Source organism: Neomonachus schauinslandi, chromosome 16 (assembly GCF_002201575.2).
Source record: "Neomonachus schauinslandi chromosome 16, ASM220157v2, whole genome shotgun sequence".
Classification (NCBI taxonomy): domain Eukaryota; kingdom Metazoa; phylum Chordata; class Mammalia; order Carnivora; family Phocidae; genus Neomonachus; species Neomonachus schauinslandi.
In genome coordinates, this window is record NC_058418.1 from 2,553,312 (window position 1) to 2,577,233 (window position 23,922).

General features: G+C 43.3%; 1 protein-coding gene across 1 annotated transcript; it reads left to right on the plus strand.

Annotated features, from left to right (window-relative positions):
• The first annotated feature begins 41 nt into the window (after window positions 1-41).
• LOC110573676 (NACHT, LRR and PYD domains-containing protein 13-like) lies at window positions 42-23,922 on the plus strand. The gene is made up of 9 exons (XM_021682294.1): window positions 42-342; window positions 3,935-4,006; window positions 8,575-10,162; window positions 12,448-12,606; window positions 13,965-14,132; window positions 15,921-16,091; window positions 19,308-19,478; window positions 20,009-20,179; window positions 23,748-23,922. The coding sequence occupies exons 1-9, from the start codon at window positions 42-44 to the stop codon at window positions 23,920-23,922; spliced, it is 2,976 nt and encodes a 991-aa protein (XP_021537969.1).

Below are 23,922 nucleotides of genomic sequence, written 5' to 3' on the forward strand. Positions count from 1 at the left end.
CAGTTCCTGGGTGGAGCTAGAAATCTTGTGTGTTGGGCAAGATGAGCTCCTCCGTGAACGTCTCTTTTGACCATGGTTCCTGTAATAAGCTGCTGTCTTACCTGATTGGCCTGGATCAGTCTCAGCTGGAGGAATTCAAGCTGTGCCTCCAGTCCCCAGAGCTGCTGCTTGGGAACTTCCAGAAGATCCCCTGGGCAAACTTGAAAGCCAGTAATCCCATTAATCTGTTAGGTCTGTTGGGTGAATACTTTTCAGAAAGGCAGATATGGGAAGTGATCCTCAGCATCTTTGAGAACATGAATCTGACTGCATTGTGTGTGGAAGTTAGAGCAACGTTGAATGGTGAGTGGGTCCACAGGAGGGGTGGTTGGATGGACGGACAGATGGGGGTGGAGGGACAGAGGGGCATCTGCCTGGTGCACAGGGGAGCAAGGAGATGGTTGCTGGATTTTTATGGGGTCATGCCAAAATGCTAGCTACTCTTAAAAAATCTCCCTGCTGGGCTATGAGAGTTTCAGCTAAAGGTATAAAGTCTAACTAGCCTGGGAGGGAATGGTGACTCAGAGCAAAAAGGAGGAAAATGGGAGGTACACTCAGTTGTGGTGCAAACCTTCTTTTGAAAATACTTTCTCCTGGAGGGGAGGTGGGTGGGAGGATGGGGTAACTGGGTGATGAGAATTAAGGAGGGCACATGATGTGATGAGCGCTGGGTGTTACACACAACTGATGACTTATTGAATAGTACATCTGAAATTAATGATGTACTTTAAGTTGGCTAATTGAATTTAAATTAAAAAAAAAAATTCTTCCAATGCAGCTGTAGTATTAGGGAGTGATTTGAGTATAACAGGAATTTCATGTTTGCTTACACAGGATTCTTTTTCCTACAAGGGAAACACTAGGTAAATGCCAACAAAACAAAACAAAAAACTGCCCCCAGCTGAGCCAAGCCATGAAGGAATATACAAAATGTACATGCGCATACACACACCTCAAATATCTATCAGATACCCTAGCACGAGCCACACCCACCCAGAACTTACTGTCTGATTTTAGATCGCTCTTTCCGCGTCACAAAATCTCACAAGCTGTATCACTTGCCACACCCTCAAGTAAACGTCAGGCACTTTTTTTTTTTTTGTACCGTGCATGCTGTTTGTGCTGGTGTGCCTGGTGCACTGTTGTATCGTGTGGTTTTTAGTGGTAGTGATGTGCTTCATAACCAGTTAGCAGGTGTGGGACTGTGCTACTGTTTTTGTTGCTATCGTTTTTCTGAATGTATCACGGATTCCATTTTCCTATAAAATAAAGACCCGTGTGGTATTTATCCAGTTTTCTCTCTGCAGTGAGCCTGAGAGTGCATATACCACTTTATGGCAGAACCAGTTGTCTCTGAGACCAGTACAAAATCATCCTAACTTTTACTGGTACCTGTTATGAGCCAGGCATTGATCCTGATGCCTCCTGTGTTTGTATGTAGTCATAAGAAGAAGGTCCTGTTGTCCCACTTTTGTAGACAAGGAAATTGGGGCCCAGAGCTCAAGTGAGTTGCCCAAGGTCACAGAGCTGGTGACTTGAACCCAGGTAGTGGGTGTCCAGAGGCTCTGTGCTGGACTGTATACTGCTTCTCTTGCCCCAGATGAGGGCATGAGTTCTAAGCAGTGGGGATGGGAGCTGGCAACATGATACCTCCCACATTGGAGACTGAGTCTATGGAAATTCAGGCTCTGTGTATCTTGTGAGCAGGAGGATGGGGTGGGAACTAGATTTCCCTGTCTACCTGCCATCCTTTCTCCATCCCCTCTCCCCCCATCTTCCCCCTTCATTTGAAATCCCTCATTTACTCTTGTGTAGAATAGGCAGGTGTTGAGCAGAGAGTTAGAGAATGGAACCTAGACTCCTTAAATCCTGTTTTAGACTGACAATCCCAGAGGGAGGCATTTGCACAGAGAATGCCATTAAAGGAAGAACATCCTTTCTGGCCACTGGTCCCGTATGAAGGCTGTAGAGCCAGACCTGGCACATCAAAGGAGCCCATTCTTCCTGGTCCTTATTTGATTCCCACTTGGCCTTCTGAGGGGGTGTGGCATATGGAGGATACCTCGCGAGCAGGAAAAAGCCCTAGACCACATCATCTCCCCGGCAATGGGAGTGATGATATAAAAGTCCAGGGGATCAGGATAGCTTCTACTTCCCCCTTGGCTCCATCTTCTAGGAAATATGGCATAATGAGAGTCTCTGTGCTTGAATGATGCTGTGTTGTGAGTATGTGAATGCATGTGTGTTTGCGGGCACGTGTGTGCCATCTTTTGGGGGCCCTGGGTTTAGGAGCTCAGGTTTGGTGTCAGAGTGCCTGGATTCAAAGGTTGGCCCACCTAACCAACTGTAACCCTGGGGAAATGACTTACTCCTGGGCCCCTGTTCTCTCTTCTTGAAAACCTGGCCAGCTGTACCTACCTCTGAGTTTCTAGAAGGAAATGCTTAGAAGATGCTGGGCTCAGAGAAAGTTCTCACACATTCATTTATCTTTGGGGTAGTTTTTTCTGGATTCCAGGTGCTAGTTTGAGACAATGCCAGATGGACAGTATCAGAACTGGGAATGTCTTTGTCATCTTATGGCACATACTTTCCACCCTACCCAAGATGATGTCAACAGATTTTGGGTAGGTGAATCTGATTCAACAGGCTTTCCTAGGCAGACAAAGGGAAGTCTGAATTAGGATTTTTTTTTTTTTTTTAGGAAAATGGGACTTAAATTCTAGGCTGTTGTGTTGACTCTTGATAAGTGGCCCCAGCTAGATCTAGAGCCTTCAGTTTAATGTATCTAGATATAGATTGTGGCAGCAAGGCTATAATCTGGAGGTATCCCATCACTGGGTTTATGTGCAACAGAGGAATGCAATGTGTCATGTTGTGAAATGGAGCTATCGATGAGGGATGATCTTAGCTTACTGCACTATGCACATAAGATTTCCCATTCAGGTTCCCTGATCCTAAGTGAGCTGGCCTAAGCCTGGACAGACCCTACAGGTAGGCTCTGTGGGGCTCCACAGAATTGGGATTATATTGGCCAAGCTCACCATAGTGGAGACTGATGGGTAGTAGCTCTTCAAAGGAACATGGGGCATGAGGAGGAAGCCCAGGACCCAGCTGGCTACCCAGATCAAGTCCTGCAAACCTTGACAACCAATGGAATTATAAACATTAGAGCCATGTCTCTGTTAGAGCTATTATCCCTTACGGGGCATTGGCTTATAGCAGCTAAGCGCTGGGCAGTGGAATAGGAGTTATTGCTGTCTGAGTTAGACATGGAAGGGGCCCTTTAGCTCATGAGGAATAGGGCATTCAGAGTGGTTTTGTGAAATATATAGAGGGAGGCTTGAGTTAGAACCCAATTCTTGGTGCTTTTATTCCTATGGTATTCTGGTATCCAGAGATCGTAGAGTGGTTTCTATGTGCTGGGTGTTGTTCTGCATACTTGGGATAAGTAAGCAAACAGAGGCTAGCCATTTGTGTCCCTCCTTCAGTCGGGGGGGGGCGGGGGAAGAGAGGTACTGAACCTAAGAAATACATACACTACATAGTGTGTTAGGAGGTGACAAATGCAATGGAAAGAGAAAGTTGAATGGGGAGAGTCTTGAATGTGTGCCTGGTGATCAAGTGAAATACTGATCAGGACTGCCCAGCACCACTGAGCTAAAATTTGAGCAAAGACTCAGAGGTGAGGTTGTGAGCCACATGGGTATGGGGAGAGAGCATTCCTGACAGGGCATGGCTGGGTCCAAAGTACTTGAGTTGATGGAGCTGGAGGATGATTCCTTTGTCTCTTCAGTCTCAAGCCTGTCAGAGCAATACTTAGCTCTGTGGCGAGCATCCACCATTGGCCATTTTCAGCCTGGGTATCTCAATATCGCACCATCACTGTTTGTTTCAGAGATGGCACAAACATGGGTACCCCAAGATCCAAACCAGGAAGAAGCGGAGATGCCAGAAGAAGAAGAAAAAGGTTTGTATGCTACTTTATGGTGGAAAAATGTGGTGACAAATTGCTTGATGGGGCATCCATTTTATTGGGTCTATAATTGCCACCACCCCTGAAATTTTCTTCAATTGATAGCATGCGGGAAATTATACCATTCCCAACCTGTTCTTGCACTGCTGGTTATTGAATAATAAGTTACTATAAACTGGATAATTTCTCTGACTCCACTCTCTGCTCTTAGATACCAGTGTCTGTTTCCGGACTTTGTAATTTGTTGCATTAATAGGTAACTTTTTTTTTTTTTTTTTTGGTACCAGTTGACTGTTGGAGATTTTCATGTTGACAAAGTAATACATGCAGCTATGGAACAGTTGGTTTTCTCAAATATATGTACTGGTGTATAATCCAGAAAATATCATGGAAACCTAAAACTTGTAATGAAAAACCTCAATCCATTGCTCAACCCTTGAGTTCTATAGAAGCAACTATATGCCATTCTTGCTCAAAAAGGATTAACATCTACTGTAACCTCTTGGTTTTTCAATCAGTTATCATGGTAGTTAAGTATCTCCAATTATTTTTGTGGAACAATCAATTTTCAGTGTCGTGGATATAAATCAATGCTGAGCCACATGATACATCAGGAATACATGCTATATTTCTTTTCTAGGGCTGCCATAATAAATTACCACAAACTGAGTGGCTTAAATAACATGTTTACTCCCTCACAGTTCTGGATTAGTCCAAAATTAAGGTGTCGGCAGGGTCATGCTTCCTCCTGGGGTTTGCGGGGAGCCTCATCCTTGTTTATCTGGCTTCGGGTGGCATTCCTGGATTTGTGGCTGCATCCCTCCAATTTCTACCTCTGGTCACACGGCCACCTCCTATTGTGTGTCAGAATTCTGTCTCTTGTGAGAATACATTTGACTGCATCTAGGGCAATACAGGATAAGTTCTTCTCTTTAAGGTCCTTATATTTGCTACACAAGGTTCTGGGGATTAGGACGCCAACATATTTTTTGGGGGGGGGGCACTGTTCAGCCCACTATATATGCCTGTTTGGGGGAATCATTGCCTGTTTTTGTTTGAGTTAATAATTGCTTTTTAAACTTTCCATGCAATTATCTCCAAATTCTTCGGGAAGTATAATGTAATCGGATGTAACAAGAAATCCCTCAGCTTCCTCATCACTATTTCTAGACCGTTTCCTGAAGCTGAACATCCTTCCCTAGTCTGTATCAGTTGCCATGGATTTCTCATCCTGGGACTTGATTTAATCTCGAATTCTATTTTCTACTCTCAAATGTTGTCCCCCCCCCCCCTACTTTGCCCTAACTTCTATGTCCATCTGTCTTTTTCACTGCTGTTACAGGAGACCCATTTTATGGTAACTTAGGAAAGTCAATATGAGGAAATTTGAGAGCTTGCCTGATAATTTCTCTAGTGCACCATTGGTGAATGGCTTGGGTGTAATTGTCCAGCTTGAAAGTCCTTCTCCCTCAATGTTTCTGGTGTTCCAATGTCCTCTAGTGCCTAGTGTTGATAAATCTTGATAACTTGTGATTTTTTTTTTTTTTTTTTGCATTGTATACGACCCATGACCTATCTTTTACACTATGAAAACTTGTGGGGTCCTCCATCCCTGTGTTCTGAAATGTCACAGGGTATCTAGGTTTGTGGTCCTTACCCTCTTGATTAGGTTGGATACTAAGCAGGACATTTAAATGTAAAAAGTGCTCTTCTGCTCTCAAATAGTCTTGTTATCTTTTTGGCATTAATCATTCCTTCGCTGTTCTTTTTCTACAACTCTAATTAGGTGTTGTGTTTCCTGGGACTAACATTAGATCATAACTTTTTTTTTTCTTTCACAAAATTGACTTTTATTGTGTATAGTTGACACAATGTACATTAGTTTCAGATGTACAACTTAGAGATTCAACAAGTTTATACATTATGCTGTGCTCACCGTGTCATTGCCATCCGCCCATTACATCGCTACTACAATATCATTGACTATATTCCCTGTGCTGTGCCTTTTATTCCTGTGACTCATTCATTCCATAACTGGAAGCCTCTATCCCTCCTTCATCCATTTTACCCATTCCCCCAATCATAACTTTTTAATCCCATGCTACCATCTGTTTTTGTTAAAACCGTTTGAAAGATTACTTCAACTTTCTATCATACCTTCCACGAAGCCTATTTCATCAATAATATTTGTAATATCGAAACTTTTAACTCAATGTCTTCTTTTTAAATGTAATACCTTTCGAATTTTTTTTTTTTTCCAACTTTTGGAGCACCTTTTGGTTCCCAGAGCTACCTGTTTCTTGGTTAGAGTAAAGTGATTATACAAGCAAATATAAATGGTACAATGTGCTTAATATTTTAAAGTTTCTCCTATATAGCCAATTAATTCTACAAAGGTAGCAAGCTTAAAAAATTGGTGTGTGTTCTTCCAGCTTTTCTTCATGAATTAGATTATATGTCAGTTTGTAATGCTTGTCATTTGATACCTTGATCACACCTTTATACAAACCTATCAGCTTCACATTTTAATAGCTACTTAATATACCATTGAATGCATAGGTCATGGCCTGTAGCTTACCCTGTCCTGTTGGTAGAAATTTAGGCTTCTGGGTGTGTGCATATTAAACAGTATTTGATAAACATCCATGACCTATTGTGTCCATCTGCAAGTATTTCTGCAGAAGATGTGCCTAAACTAGAACTCACGGATCAAAGCACATACAGAAACTATGATGCAGCTAAATTGATCTTCTAAAAGACTGTATAAAGTTATGTCTCTCATGATATTTCAGGTGTTTGTTTTACTGTCCTTTTATCAACAGATTCTTTAAAAAAAAATTGCCAACTTGATAAAAAATACTGCCCTGATTTGATACTTGGTTTGCATTTGTTCTGTGAGTGAGTTGAAAACTGTAATTGCTTTTAGCCTGTTTATTTCTTGCAAAATGACTGTTTATTCTCCCCCTCTTCTTTTGGGTGCTTGCTCTATTCTTTATTGACTTGTAAGAGCACATTGCATATAGAAAATGAATGACCTCTTGGTCTGTCCCGTAGACGGCAAGTATTCCCCCTCATGCAGTTTTTGTCTTTCAAATTGACATGTGTTGTGTTTGTGTTCTGCTTTATATCTTCTGGATGGCAAGACTGCTTCTCCACTTGGTTGGGGTGGGGGAAGGGAAGGGGAGCCCTGCCATAGCTGCCACCTGAGTGTAGATCCACATGTTCTCCAGCTCTTGTTGTGTGGTTAGAGAACAAAGGCAGGGGGAGATGGATTACCTGGTTCTGAGGAAGAAGGTCCCACACGAGTCCACCTTTGGTCCATAAGATCCATTTCTTAAATGTTGTGTGATCAAGTTTTGGGGTTTAATCAGTCCAGAACAGTCCATGTTTGGAGATGGGGTAAAGCTCTGTGAGGTTGAATATTTGAGGAATGCCAGCCTTCAGAGACCTGTGATAATCTGAACAGAAAGGGCCCCACCTCCAGAAAATGACTTTGCCCTTCTGGTGAGTAAAAGAAAAATGCTTTTCCATTCTTTCCTGCTTATTTGGAACTTAAAAGGGGACCGAGGTTCAAAGAATTTGATGTGTCCACAAAGCATTGCAGCCCTAAGCATTAGTTCTAAATCTTAAAGAAAATGCAAAGGCAGGCCTTTGGTATTCCTACTCTCCTGTTCTTTATGAGAGAGAGAGAGAGAGAGAGAGAGAGAAAAAGAATCATCCACCAAGATATTTAAGTCACAAACCTAGAATGCATGTACAACTCCATTTTCCTTAGCATTCCCCACACCCTCATTATTAGAAATCATTAATAATACTACTGGTTCTACTTTCAATATATACCCTAAGTCCATTCATCTTATTTTCAATACTATGCTCTAGTTCTTCACAGGCTCTGCTCAAGTATTTCCACAAAGAACCAGGGACCTATTGTTGTTGCTATTATGTTATCAATGGATATGTTTGACCAACCCTACCTACTTTTGCTTAGACAACAGAAGCAGCTTAATAAGTGGGCTTCTTGCTTTCTTGCACCATAATCCTCTCTCTAAGCAACAGTGACCTTTTAAATATGGAGATTGTGGCTTATCATCTCTTGGCCTTCAGAACAAAGATACTCATGACCAGCCCTTCCCCACAGTTGAGTGCCCCTGTCAGGCACTTTGCTCACTCTGCTCTAGAATGTTCTTATTCCTGTCTCAGGGCATTTGCACTAGCTCTTGCACCCTGCCTAAAAGCCTCTCTTTCTACATCTTGGACTGGCAGCATCTCGTGATTATGGTGTTAACTCTCCTGCAGAAGCCGCCACAGATCCCTTCCCCCCCCCCCCTTCAAAGGGCATTCTCAGTCTCTCTTGTGTTCTCTGTATTTGTTTTTGTATATCCTCGAGCTATTCTGCTACCTTTGCTACTTTGTACCACCATGCTGCTCCTTCCAAAAGTTAGACCCTTGAAGGTAGAACTTATTGTCTTGTTTAAGGCTTTATATAAAAACTTACTATTCCTAAGGCCAAAATTCATTCTGACCATTGTTGTGTTCTGTTTTGCCTCACTTCTCTGTTTTAGTTCACAGAAGAAGATACAGAGAGAAGATGAAGGCTAAAATATTGATGATGTGGGACAACATGCCTTGGCCTGAAGGCCATATATATCTCCGCAATGTGACTGAGAAGGAACATGAAGAACTGAAGAGCCTCCTGTATCCGAACAGGACTGGAGCCCAGCCACAGACGATAGTCTTAGAGGGAGTAGCAGGGGTTGGGAAGACCACCCTGGCAATGAAGGCCATGCTGCATTGGACAGAGGGCTTGCTCTTTCAGCAGAGGTTCTCCTATGTTTTCTTTATCAGTTGCCATAAACTTAAAGAGATGAAGGATACCACATTTGCTGCCTTGCTTTCCTGGGACTGGCCTGACTCCCAGCCTCCCATTGAAGAGCTCATGAGTCACCCTGAGAGGCTCCTGTTTGTCATCGATGGCTTTGAGGAAATGGACCTGCCCTCCAACTTGGACAACAGCCCACCATGTACAGACTGGTATCAGCGACTCCCAGTCAACAGAATCCTGCTCTACTTATTGAGGAAAGAATTGGTTCCCATGGCTACCTTACTGATCACAACCAAGGAGTATAGAACCAAGGATCTTAAAAAGTTGTTACTGAATCCATGGTTTATACAAATCTTAGGGTTCACAGAGGGAGACAGGGAGGAATATTTCATCAGGTACTTTGGTGACCAAAACAAAGCTAAGAAAATCTTGCGTTGGGTGAGAAAAAATGAAAACCTGTTTTATTTCTGCTCTGCCCCCATGGTGTGCTGGATCGTGTGTTCCTGCCTGAAGCGGCAGATGGCAAGAAATCCTTGTTTCCAGCTAAGCACCCAGACCACCACCAGTCTGTATGTCTACTTTTTCTCCAGCTTGTTTGCCAAAGCAGAGGTGAGTTTGTCAGACCAGAGCTGGTCAGAGCAGTGGAGAGCCCTCTGCTCTCTGGCTGCAGAGGGGATGTGGTTTTGGAATTTCACATTTGCAAAAGAGGACCTCGAACACAAGTGCCTGGAAGCACCTCTCATTGACTCTCTCCTCAGGCTGAATATTCTTCGAAAGGTCAGTGACTGTGAGGAGTGTGTTACTTTCACTCACCAGAGTTTCCAGGTGTTTTTGGGGGCCATATTCTATGCACTTGGGGGGACAAAAGGATCCGTTGGCAGTCCTGCAAAGCATGAAGAGATGAAGGTGCTACTGAATGATGCTTTGGCTGACACAAACTTGTATTGGAATCAGATGGCTTTTTTTTTCTTTGGTCTTTTAAAAAGAAACTTAGCAGGAGAACTGGAAGCTGCTTTGCATTGTAAAGTGAGTCGCAGGATAGTGGATGAATTATTAGAATGGGCAGAGGAATTAGGAAGTTATGACATTTTCTCCAACCGTTTTGAATTCCTACACTTTTTTGAGTGCTTATATGAGACTCAGGAGGAAGACTTTGTAAGGCAGATTTTGAGTCCTCTCCTTGAAGCTGACCTTGATATTTTCGGGAATCTACAACTCCAAGTTTCTTCATTTTGCCTAAAGCACTGTCGAAAGTTAAGTAAGCTAAGGCTTTCTATCACCGTTCCCATCCCTCAAACGGAATTGACTTTCAACGTGGAAACTTTGGAGTGAGTAATGCAAACCATTTCCCTCCCAGGTTTCTTCCCAGGCTCTGCCCAAGTTCTTCCATGAAGAACTGGGGATATGTTATCATTGGTTATGATTGACCAAACCTTCTAGGTCGCTCCAACCCAGGAGGCCATTTTCCTTTAGGTGTCATATAGGATTCCTTGGCTACTTCCATTGATCTACTTTGAGGTAGAGCTTCTATCTCAGGCCCTGCATAGTGAAGATGTATGTGCCAGACATTGTGCTAAGACCTCTACTTATATCTGACTGATGCCCATTGTTGAATGGAGGGTGGAGTGTTATTGCCATTCGTAGATGAGAAAACTGAATAAAAACAGAATTTGCTTATGTCAGTGTGGCCACTAAGCAGCTCAGCTTGAATCAATTGAACCAGAGCTCCAGAGCTCAAAATGCTGGTGCCCCTCCTTTGAGCATGAGTTGGGGTGGGGGTGGGTCCAATGGTGTCAACTATATCCTGAGGTTTGTTATGAAGAGTTTGTCCCTTTGTCTCCTGGAAGAAGAATCCCAGAAATACTTGAACTACTTTTGGTTCTTACCCTATGACCTTCTTCCATTGCTGACACTGTGGACTTCCAGCCTAAGAGGTAAAGAGATCTCAGTGTTCTAATTATTTCAGGCCCTAAGGGTGTTTTCTAAACTCCTCTCATGAGACAGGGGCTGCTATGTGTTCACAAATCCTTTCTTGTTTAACCCTCAGACCTACAAAAAATACCAGTTCAATTTTGGTTGTACAAATAGAAATTCTGAGAAGACTAATCTCTTTGTGTTCACCCAGATTGGAATATTAGTAAGATGTTTGGTCTCGGGGTCTCGGAGTCATAAATGTTCAATATATCTTGGCTGACGTTTGTCCAGTCTTAGATTCCCTAAAGCCTAAATAGGGGACTTTATTTAGGTAGCATTCACTGTTGGGTTACATGAGTAAGTGTCCTTACTACTAAATGTTTTCCCTAGGATAATACCACTTATTGTAAGGATTAATACTCCATCAACACCGTTCCTCACCTTACACATAATCACCCTAAGGCTGAAGGAGATTTCATGTCTTCCTTAATGGCAATAACAGACCTTCTGATGTGAAGGTCAGTCCCTGTTTCTCTACAGTACAGTTTCTTTTCCTAAGTGGTTTTTAATTCTGTCTGTATCTCAGAATTAATTGGATGTTAAACATATGAATGCATGGACATGTGTACACACACACAAATACAAATATGCTAAGGTTAGAAACAACTAACCAATGCTATAATTCTGGGCTCACCATGTAGAACTTTATATCCTTGGGTGCTTTAATGTGTTTCTTCTACTTTCTTCATTGGAGATAAAAAGTTTAATTCATGACTTGGATGCTCTTTTACTCTTGTAAATGTTGAGAACCTACCACATTAAGGAAATACTAAATAATTAGAACTTTTTTATTATGTTCAGTTAGCCAACATATAGTACATCATTAGTTTTTGATGTAGTGTTCAATGATTCATTAGTTGCATATAACACCCAGTGCTCGTCACAACATGTGCCGCCCTCAATACCTATCACCTGGTTACCCCATCCCCCCACCCCCTCCCTTCTGTAACCCTAATTTTGTTTCCTGGAGTCCAGAATCTCTCGTAGTTTGTCTCCATCTCTGATTTCTTCCCATTCAGGTTTCCCTCCCTTCCCCTGTGGTCTTCCACACTATTCCTTATGTTCCACATAGGAGGGAAACCATATGATAATTGTCTTTCTCTGCTTGACTTATTTCACTTGGCGTTATCCCCTCCAGTTCCATCCATGTCGATGCAAATGGTAGGTATTCATCCTTTCTGATGGCTGAGTAATATTCCGTTGTATGTATAGAACCCTCCTAAGTTCTAAATATTTGCATAAACCTTTTTTTAAATCACAAAATCCTATGAGGGTAAGTTTTATTAAGTACATTTAGAGATAGACAATTGGAGCACAGAGATTAAATCATAGGTAATGCAGCTCTGAATTTATCTTAAGTCTGTTTGACTTGAAGTCTGAATGTGTAAGGATTAAACCAATGGCCACCTCACCTCACTTATGTGGTCGCTTTCCTCTGAAAAGGCTGGTTGAGGATTGTTGGAATAAAACATCTGGGACTTTAAGAACTATACTTTTGGGGTCATGATTTTCCTGTCCAGCACTCTAGCAAATTCCTTCATTTCCAGTGGGTCTCTTTTTGTCTTCTGTAGACCACACTCTGAGCATCGGTTGAGGTTCACTTCAGTAACCCTTCTTTCTCTCTCTCATAAATGACAAGGCTGCCTTCCAAGATACATCAGTGGCAGGATATTTGCTCCATGTTTTGCAATGGGAATGTGAGTGAGCTGGACCTGAGTAACAGCAAGCTTAACACTTCTTCAATGAAGAAACTCTGTTACGAGCTGAGAAATCCAAGGTGCAAGCTCCGAAAACTGATGTAAGTATGACACACACTTTGAATAATTCCGTCAGAGAATAATCCAACATTTTTCTCTTGATTATTGCAGTGAGTATCTATTTTCCAGAAAGTAAGCTCAGGTGCTTGGGATAATAAACATGTTTGTATGAGTTGAGGCCAAGACCTGGTACTCTGTCATGAGTCATCTTGTGTGAAGCTGCTGTTTTGAGCTGAATATGAAGGAGTAGAAAACTTGTAGGATGTGATTGGGACAAAGCACTTGAGGAGACCCAGAGTTTATGTAGAGTCCATGTGAAGTGTTGAGTCTTATGGAAAGGTGGGTGGTTTGTGGTAAAGAATTTGTTCATTCAGTGGATATCTAATGAGCATCTCTTCTCCATTCTGAGGTTATAGCCATGAACAGAATGGATAATTCCTGCCTTCATGGAGCTTACAGTGTTGGAGAAATGAACTTAAATGACCAGAGTAGTGTATGAGACAGTGAAATCTCCCAAAGCAGGAGGAAATCTGTTCAGGGACCCTGGGTGTGGAAGAGGAGGCTTTGTGTTGTTAGATAGAGAAAGCAGAAGGGCCTCTCCTATCTAAAAGTTTTCTGAATAAAGACCTACTCATTGGAGCTGAAGCCTCGTTTTGGACTGAAACCTCTCACATGATGTAAATAGAGATCACAGGGTGCCAAATCTGGCTTGAAGGTAGGGAATAATGGAGGTGGCCATTGAAGGAGAAGCCAGTAAGAGCTACCTGACTGAGGACAGACAATGACTCTTACAGTTGGAGAAGGTGTTAGGTTGGGTGCTCTGGAGTCCATGCCAACTAATTCTGCCCTACTGTCCCTCTGCAATTCAGTGCTACCTTGAGGTCTGAATATCAGATGTATGCACTGATTCAGTGAGTTAACAGCAGATTTGGCAGTAATGATTGGACTCAAACTTCAATGTATTGTGAGCTGAATCAAACCCACAGGAGGCAGCCTTAAACATCTTTTATTAGGATATGGCTTTTTCATCCTCCCTCCCTCCCGTCTGTTTTGGTCTTATCACTTAGTCCTAAAGTGGGGAGAAACAGATTTAAGAAAAAACAAGAGGAGAGGTGTTCTCATCAGAACTTTCCGGGTTGTGTGGGGGGTCACCCCCTGCCTAGAAGAGTAGGCTGCTCCAGGGTCTCTTATGCAGACTTGGTGGGGGAGGGGATTGATTCCTGATTTGATACATCCAACTGCGCTTCAATTTTTGGGTCCCTCTTATAAATGTATATCCTTGAGGGAGGGGGGTACATGAGTGTGCATGTGTATGTTTGTGCGTGTGTGTGGTAGAAAGGCAAGATGAGGAAGTACTCCCTTCCATGAGGCCAGCCTCCTCACTTCCTCTCTTTCTCAGATGCAAATCAATAACTCCTGTGAGGATTCTGAAGGAGCTTGTCCTTGTCCTACACGGTAACAACAGGCTGACCCATCTGAACTTGAGCTCAAACAACCTGGGAGTTCCCGTGTCCACGATGATCTTTAAAACCTTAAGGCATTCAGCCTGCAACCTCCAGTATCTGTGGTAAGTCTCTGTTTTTCCAGATCTGTCCTCAAGGTCACCCCCAGGTTCAGTGATGCATTGGGAGGACAGGACTCAGCACGGCAGCAAAAGGATGTAGAGAAAGATGAGCAGAGGGAACAAGTGCTTGGGTATAATGCAGTGCTTTGCATTATTTAATGTCCACCAGACCCACCTGAGGGGGCGTGTTAAAATGCAGGGTCCTGGAACCCACACCCTGAGACCTAGCAGGGCTGCTGGGGGGCCTGATAGCTAGCATTTCTAACAGGCTCCAAGGTGGTGCTGGACCATGGACCACTCTCTGAGTGGCATTGACTTGGAGGCCATCCTGCCTGGGGAGATGATGAGGAAGAAGGAGACATAAGCTTTTATTTGTAGAACAAGGGGGCCTCCAAATGAAGACCCCTCTTCCCGGGAGTAACTGCCTGTCTTGGGGCCCCTTTGGTAGGTTGGAATCGTGTGGCCTCACCCCTCTGATGTGTTGTCATCTCTTTCTGGAGCTCAGCAAGAACTCGACTGTGAGCTTCCTTAGCCTGGGGGACAATGATCTCTCGGGTATTGAGGTAAAAAGTCTGCAGGGGCCCTCTGGGATGTCAAAGTCTTCCCTGAAGGAGCTGTCGTAAGTCTTCCTATCTTGTCAAAATAGTGTCTTTGCAAGGTTAAGTGGCAGGGTGGGGTGGCAGTGGGAGCATGTCTGGGGAGCCTTGGGGATCCCCCTATTGTAGTTACCTACCCTGCTGACACATTCCCTATCTTCACTCTTTTTCACTATGTCCTTAGGGCTCCATCTCAGCCAGCTTTGCCCTCACCTTGATTGTGGGTGACTCACCTGCCAGCCTCCCCTAAACCCAGTGGTTTTTTATTTTTTAATATTTTAATTGTTTAACATTTTAAAATTTAAATTCAGTTAGCCAACATACAGTACATCATTAGTTTCAGATGTAGTGTTCAATAATTTATTGGTTGCGTATAACACCCAGTGCTTAAAGATTTTATTTATTAGAAAGAGGGAACACAAGGGGGGGGGTGGGAAGGGGCAGAGGGAGAAGCAGACTCCCTGCTGAGCAGGGAGCCCGATATGGGGCTGGATCCCAGGACCCTGAGATCATGACCTGAGCTGAAGGCAGATGCTTAACTGAGTGAGCCACCCAGGCGCCCCATATTAAAAAAAAAAAAAAAAAAAAAAATTTATTGAAAACAAAATCAAAAACTAATTACTCTATGGTGGCTAACTTAACATAAAAATATATATAAATAAATAAAAATGAAGAAAAAATGTCCCGTGTCAAAAAGATTAAAAAAAAAAAAAAGATTTTATTTATTTGAGAGAGAGAGAGCATGAGCAGGAGCGGGAGTGGAAAGGGAGAGGCAGACTCTCCAGTGAGCAGGGAAAACCCAGTGGTTTTAAACTGGGGGTGATCTTGTCCTCCAAGGGACATTTGGCAATGTCTGGACACTTACTTGGTTCTCACAACTGGGAGGGGAGGATGCTACTGGCATCTAGTAGGTGGAGAACCAGGTATGATCAATATGCTTCAATGCGTTGGGGGACCCCCCACTGCCCACCCCCCACACACCAGCATCACAAAGAATGATCTAGCCCAAATGTCCGTATGGCTGAAATTGAGAAGCCTTACCCTGACCCATCTTTTTCTCCTTAAAACTTTTGTTCTTTATCCAGTTCAATCTTTTGATGATGTTGGGGTCCCAGATGTGTGGCCCAAGGGACTGGGAGTTTGAGAAAGAAAGTGGGCATGGCTGGGGCTCACACTACACTGGTACCTTCTACAGCCTGGAGAAGTGCAACCTGTCAGGGGCCATCTATCAGGATCTGGCCCTGTACCTCACCAGCACCCAGAGGACAACTCGACTGTGCCTGGGATTTAATCCACTCCAAGACGATGGCGTGAGGCTCCTCTGTGCTTCCCTGACTCACCCCAAGTGTGCCTTAGAGAGACTGGTGTAAGTTCCTCTTGGTTCTATTTCTCTCCTTGGGGGTAGGCATGGAGGAAAACAATGGGTCCTTCATTTGGGACCCATTTATATCGTTGAATGCTAACACGTGTTGAGCAGTTATTCCATGTGGTAGGCACCATTCTAAACATAGGTTCTGAGTAGCACCCCAGATTTGTTGAATCAGTCTCTGGGGGTTGTGCCAAGGAATTCAGTTTTAACAAGGATACCAGGAAATTATGGCCTGGTCAACTAATATCTGAGCTCCTATCTCTAGATACAGAGCTGGGCGCCAAGGCTGGGGTCAGGGATAAAATAGACACCCGCCTGTGTGGAGGATGTAGTTATGAGTGTGATACCAAAAAACAAAAACTAGGAGTTCAGCTAGGAAGAAAAACAAAGTGGAATGAGTAGACAGGAGTGGTGGGCTGGTTTCCTAGTAAGGTCTTCTCTCATCAACCTATCAGAGGAGGGGACACTAAAGCCACAAGACATTGACTGAAGAAGCCACATGCAGAGAGAAGGAAGAGGAGGGCAGAGGCCCCGAGGCTGGAGTGAGCGTGGGGCATTGTAGGAACAGCAAGACAACGAGTAAGGCTGGGGTAACAGGAGTGAGTGGGATGACGGACGAAGATGGGGCTGGAGAGGCAGGACGATGCCTGGAATATGCCCCAGCAGTGAAGGAATCGGTTTTGTTTGGAGGTGGAAGCATTGTCTGAGGACTGGAGTTTGTACAGGGACATACTCTGAAAGATTACTCAGTCTGCTCTTGAAGGATGGACTAAAGGGAAGCAAAAATAGGAGCAGAAGCAAGTGCCTGTAGATGAGGCAAGAGGATGACAGTGGATTGGCCAGAGTGAGGTGGTAGGATTTCAGGGTATACTTGGAGGTAGAGCCAGTAGGACTTGCTGATGCACTAGTGTGGTTTAGGAAGGAAAGAACCAAAACATCTCCAGGTGATGGGCTTGGCAGCTGGGTGAAAGGTGGTACCATTTTCTGACATGGGGCAGACAGGGGAGGATGAGGTTTGGGTGTGAGGGGTTTGGTCTGGGACAGGGGAGCGTGAGATGCCTATTAATCAACCACATAGAGATGTTACCTGAGCAGATGTATGTAGGACTATAGGTTTCAAGGGGGTTGCTGGGTGGGGAGGAGTCCACTGGCGATGGAAGGTGCCAAGTGTGATTTGGTAGATGTTTTCTACTTTAGCTACAATCTGCTGCTCTGGGGCAGGTGTGGAATAGATGGAGAGATGGGTTTTCCTGGAATTGGATACTGTTCAAGTAAATATAAAAGGTTTAAAAGGCCAAGGGTCTTGAGGCCCATCCAAGGGGGTAAATGGTGAAAGACCATAGAATCTGAGCTACAGACCAACAGGTTAGCACTCAGCACTGAGCCTCCAAGAACCATAATATTAATAGCTAATTAATGCATATGTAATATGAACTAATATTATATATAACTGTTACAGGTTATATTATATTAATAATATAATAATGTTATAATTATGCTTATAGCAATATACTTTAATATATAATTTTTTAAATTTTATTTTTTTATTATGTTAGTCACCATACAGTACATCATTAGTTTTTGATGTAGTGATCCACGATTCATTGTTTTCGTATAACACCCAGTGCTCCAAGCCGTACATGCCCTCCTTTAATACCCACCACCGGGCCAACTCATCACCCCACCCCCCTCCACTCCAAAACCCTCAGTCTGTTTCTTGGAGTCCATAGTCTCTCATGGTTCATCTCCCCTTCTGATTTCCCCCTCTTCATTTTTCTCTTCCCTCTCCCAATGACCTCCATGCTATTCCTTATGTTCCACAAGTAAGTGAAACCATATGATAATTGTCTTTCTCTGCTTGACTTATCTCACTTAGCATAATCTCCTCCACTTCCATCCATGTTGATGTAAAAGTTGGGTATTCATCTATAATTATATGTGTTTAATAGATACATGAATATATAACATAAAATACAAAATAATATAAATCATATATGTAATCTATATAATTCATGATGTTACTCAATATTATATAAATCATGTATATATAACGTGTCTATTATATAATGCTTAAGTATTATATGTATAAAATATATAGTATACATATTTATTATATATATCTAATGCTTATATAATCTCTCTATATTCTATATCTCCTACAACTTGTATTGCACACTTGCCAAGTGCTGTTCCAAACACTGCACGTCATGGCTCATGGGATCATCAACAATGCCGTGATGGACCATCATAATCTCCAGCTTAGAAAGAAATGAAGGCTGGAGGGAATAAAGCAACATGCCTGACAATAGTCAGTAATGGCTGAATGGCATTTGATTCCATGTCTGACTGGCTTCAAAGCCTTGGGTTCATCCCCAGCTGCCTCAAGGTCATTTAAAGTGTTTTCCCTTCTATTTATTTTTTATTTTTACTTAAAGTTAAAAAAAACTCTCACATTAAAGTTCTGACATATGAGAAGTCGCCCATTTTTACCCTACAAGTCGGTGAGTTAGGGGAGAAGTACACACCCATGAGATCTTCCCCACCATTAAGGCCATATACATATCCATCACTTTCCAAAGTGTCCTCTTCCCCCTTTTTTACTAAATTCTTTTGTGACATCACTTAACATAGAATATTTAAATACATAGAAAATTCTAAATCTTAGAGAACTTAAAGTACACAATACGGTATCGTTGGCTATAAGCGTGATGTTGTAGATCTTCAGAACTTCTCTTGCACCACTGAAACTTGATATGCTTTGATCATCATCCCTTTATTTTTAAAGACTTATTTATTTGAGAGAGAGAAGGGAGAGGGGCACAGGGAGAGGGAGAGAGAGCATCCTCAAGCAGACTTTCTGCTAAGCGTGGAGCCCAGCATGGGGCTCAATCCCAGGACCCTGAAATCATGAGCTGAAATCAAGAGCAGGAGGCTTACCCGACTGAGCCATCCAGGTGCCCCGATCATCATCCTTTTCTTGGCTTTTTTTTTTTTTTTTTTTGAAGCCACCACTAATGACAAGCATGTTCTTGCTATGCTCATTGCATAAATCTGGGAAAGGATGAGTAAGCACAGATGCTCAGCATATCCTGGTTTGGGGTTCAGGGGGATGCCATGGTTGAACTCAGAGGCAGGGCCTGAGGCTTGTGTCCCCAGGGGCCTTGGTTTGGGCTGCTTTCCTGAGCATCTGTCTCTGTGGCTCTTGCCCTGTAGGCTCTGGTTCTGCCAGCTCGGTGTACCCAGTTGCAGGTACTTGTCAGATGCTCTCCTGGAGAACAAGAGTTTGACACATCTGAACCTGAGGAGGAATAACCTGCGAGATGAGGGAGTGAAGTTTCTGTGTAAGGCCCTGAGTCATCCGGACTGCAGCCTACAGAACCTGGAGTGAGTTCCATTGCCCCTCTGTCCTTCAGAGGATGGGAAGAGAGCATGTCAATTAACTTGCAAATGCCTGAGTTCCAGATGGGGCTGGAGTCCTGGGTGTAGATGTGATCGCTCACCTACAGGAGCTTCAGGTTCTATTGGAGGGGGGTAAGTGGGGGTACTGGGGTGACTGCTGAGGACCAACCACAATGTGTGTTGGCAGTTCCCGAGACCACTCTGTGGGTCTGATGACTCACAGAGGACTTCAAGAACTTGGCATGGGGTCAAATTTGTGGCTGTGATTTATTACAGTGAAAGGAGAAAATGCAAAATCAGCAAAGGGGAAATGTGCATGGGGTCAAGTCCAGAGGAAAACAGGTGCAAGCTCCCCCCATAAATGGCATGGGGAAGGAGCTGCACTGTCCTGTCTACTTCCTTTCTACTGGGTAGATAGTGTATTCCTTAGAAGACTGTGACATGGGCTGGGGTAGATAGAGCAAAGCCCAAGGATTCAGGGGTTATTGTGTTTTCCCTCTCTGTTTATTTTGCAGTTTGTCAGGTTGTTCTTTAACAGCAGAGGGCTGTCAGGAGCTTGCTAATGCCCTCAGGCATAATCATAACATGAAAAATTTGGATCTCGGGAACAATGATGTTCGGGATGATGGAGTGAAACACATGTGTGAGGTTCTAAAAGATCCAAATTGTGCACTGAGCACACTTGGGTGAGTTGACGCTGTTCTCTTTGTGGGGAGCCCCCATCTCTACTGTTGCATCTGGAGGGAATAATATACGGTCACCTGAGGGTTCAAGAAAGTGAGGAACAAATGACAAAGTTCTGTTTTTAAAAATCTCTTCTGCTTAGGGCGCCTGGGTGGCTCAGATGGTTGAGCGTCTGCCTTCGGCTCAGGTCATGATCCCAGGGTCCTGGGATCAAGCCCCGCATCGGGCTCCTGGCTCAGCGGGGAGTCTGCTTCTCCCTCTCCCTCTGCTTCTCCCCCTGCTCATGCTCGCTCGCTCGCTCTCTGTGTCTCAAATGAATAAATAAAATCTTTAAAAAGAAATCTCTTCTGCTTAATGATAAGGCTCAAGTTCAGAGACAGAAGTTCATTCCAGTTAACCCCTCCTTGGTGTATTGTAAATATTCTTTGTTTCAGTCAGTACCTTTTGGATAGTAGGTGGGGGGCTGGTGCACCATGTTTCCCACCCCAGAGTCTTTTCTATCTAAGGGGAAGTCTGATTTTAACCATAAGGTGATGTTTGTTCAGCAAACTAAGACGGTTTAGACTCAAATAATAGGAGTCTTTGTTAAGTGTGGCTTATAGGATAGCTATTTTTCACATAGGTGGTGATTCTACTTACACTCACAAAATGCTTAGAGATTATACAGTATTTCTTTCTTTGTGGATATCCTGCCATTTGCCTTAAGTGGATGGACCTTGAGGACATTACGCCCATAAGTGAAATAAGTCAGAAGTTGCTGTTTTGTTTTTTTTTTTTTTCTCACCACATTCCTGTCCTTCAAGAAGTATCTTGAGGCGCAATATTCTTTATTCCGTAGGTAAAGGAAAAGCTGTCAGATTTATGCAAGTAATTCAGGGTCCTATTTGTGCCTTAAAAAGAATCTGCTCTGGTTTTAAGCCCTCGCTCTCTAGGTCCTTCTCCCTGGATGTAGAAATGAATAAATTGTTTGCAACAGTTATTGCATTGTCTCTAATGATGAATGCCTGTCTGATATTCAGTTCACTTTCACTCAGTTTTACTCTAATGTTGTAGCTTTAATGGTTTTTAAAATATTTTATTTATTTGAGAGAGGAAGAGAGAGAAAGCATGAGCAGGGGGGAGGGGCAGAGGGAGCAGGAGACCCCTTGCTGAGCAGGGAGCCTGATGCAGGGCTCCATCCCAAGACTCTGGGATCATGACCTGAGCCAAAGGCAGATGCTTAACTGAGCCACTCAGGTGCTCTGCCAATGTTGTAGCTTTAAAGCAGGCACCTGAATGTCTTATTTGGGTTCATAGGATTCCGTCTTTACCATCAGACCAGGGTTTCTCAACCTCAGCCCTACTTACACCTTGGGCTGGGTAATCCTTGGCTGTGGGCTGTCCTGTGTACTGTACGATGCTGAGCAGCGTCCCTGGCTTCCACCCTCCAGATGCCAGTAGTGCCTCCCTAGTCTGCAGACATTGCTCAGTCTCCCCTGTGGGGGAAATATCACCCCTCATTGAGAAACCCTGGCCTAGATGACCAAGGAAATACTATTAAAAGTACATGATCGAAGTCAATCATCTATAACATAGTGGTAAAGGCCCTGCAGGTGGCGCTAGACCGGAGACCGGACACACGGGTGATGTTGGAGCCCATTTTTCTCATGTCATCCTCTTCCTGTCTACCAAATAGTACCTTTACCTTGAAGCATTCTCTGGATCCTACCCAACTTCTTCCACCCTAAGGAAACATTCTTTCCCTTTACTCTTTTTTTTTTAACCTTTTATTTTTTATTTTTTAATTTTTTTTTTTAAGATTTTATTTATTTATTCATGAGAGACAGAGAGCGAGAGACAGAGGCAGAGGGAGAAGCAGGCTCCCCGCGGAGCAGGGAGCCTGATGCGGGACTTGATCCCAGGACCCTGGGATCATGACCTGAGCTGAAGGCAGACGCTTAACCGACTGAGCCACCCAGACGTCCCTTACCTTTTTTTTTTTTTAAATCTTATTTTATTATGTTATGTTAATCACCATACATTACATCCTTAGTTTTTGATGTAGTGATCCATGATTCATTATTTGCATATAACACACAGTGCTCCATGCGGAATGTGCCCTCTTTAATACCCATCACCAGGCTAACCCACCCCCCCTCCCCTCTAGAACCTTCAGTTTGTTTCTGAGTCCATAGTCTCTCCTGGTTCGTCTCCCTCTCCGATTTCCCCCCCTTCATTTTTCCCTTCCTACTATCTTTTTTTTTTTTTTTTTTTAACATATAATGTATTATTTGTTTCAGAGGTACAGGTCTGTGATTCATCAGTCCTTCACAATTCACAGCACTCACCATAGCACATACCCTCCCCAATGTCTGTCACCCAGCCACCCCATCCCTCCCACCCCCCACCACTCCAGCTACCCTCAGTTTGTTTCCTGAGATTAAGAATTCCTCATATCAGTGAGGTCATATGATACTTGTCTTTCTCTGATTGACTTATTTCACTTAGCATAATGCCCTCTAGTTCTATCCACATCATTGCAAATGGCAAGATTTCATTCTTTTTGATGGCTGCATAATATTCCATTGCATATAAATACACCACATCTTTATTCATCTGTCGATGGACATCTTGGCTCTTTCCATAGTTTGGCTATTGTGGACATTGCTGCTATAAACATTGGGGTGCATGTACCCCATTGGATCCCTACATTTATATCTTTGGGGTAAATACCCAGTAGTGCAATTGCTGGGTCATACAGTAGCTCTATTTTCAACTTTTTGAGGAACCTCCATACTGTTTTCCAGAGTGGCTGCACCAGCTTGCATTCCCACCAACAGAGTAGGAGGGTTCCCCTTTCTCCGCATCCTCACCAACATCTGTCATTTCCTGACTTGTTTATCAAAATTTTCATGTATAGACACCTGTCACTTTTCTTTATAGGCTTAGATGGAAATTTCTGCTAACTTAAACTGATATAACACTATCACTTTTGTCTTTGAACATGTGGTTGGCTAGCTACTAGAAATCCAGATTTTGTTCTGTTGAATTTAGAAACAAGATGAAAGTGTAAGGAAGGGGTTGTAATCTTATTTTAGTCCTTTCAAGGACCTTATAAATAAAATCACATCCACTTTTTTTTTAAAGATTTTATTTGACAGGGAACACAAGCAGGGGGAGTGGGAGAGGGAGAAGCAGGCCTCCCACTGAGCAGGGAGTCCAATGCAGGGCTCCATTCCAGGACCACGGGATCATGACCCGAGCCAAAGGCAGACGCTTAATGACTGAGCCACCCAGGTGCCCCAAATCACATCCACTTTTTATGAACATTGTTACTTTCACAGTTGGGCAGGCTACTGTTCTGTTTCCTCAGCTGGCAAATGGAGTTTAAGATTTTGGCTACCTTTTATAGGATTGGTACATGGATTAATGAGTTATGTGTAAGCATTTAGAGAAGTGCCCAGGTTGTGGTAAGCTTTCCACTGTAAGCCAGTTTGTTTTAATCACATACTTTTTCCTAGATCTGGTATCACTTCTAACTTCTCAATCTTAGAGGACCATCTTTCACACTTCCTTCCCACCCACTCCTAGGTTGGAAAAATGCAATCTGACGCCTGCTTGCTGCCAGCATCTCTCCTTGGTTCTTGGAAGAAGTAAAAGCCTGGTTAACCTGAACCTTTTGCAGAATGACTTAGAGCCCAGTGGAGTCAGCATACTGTGGAAGGCCTTGAAAAAATCAACGTGCAAACTACAGAAACTTGGGTAA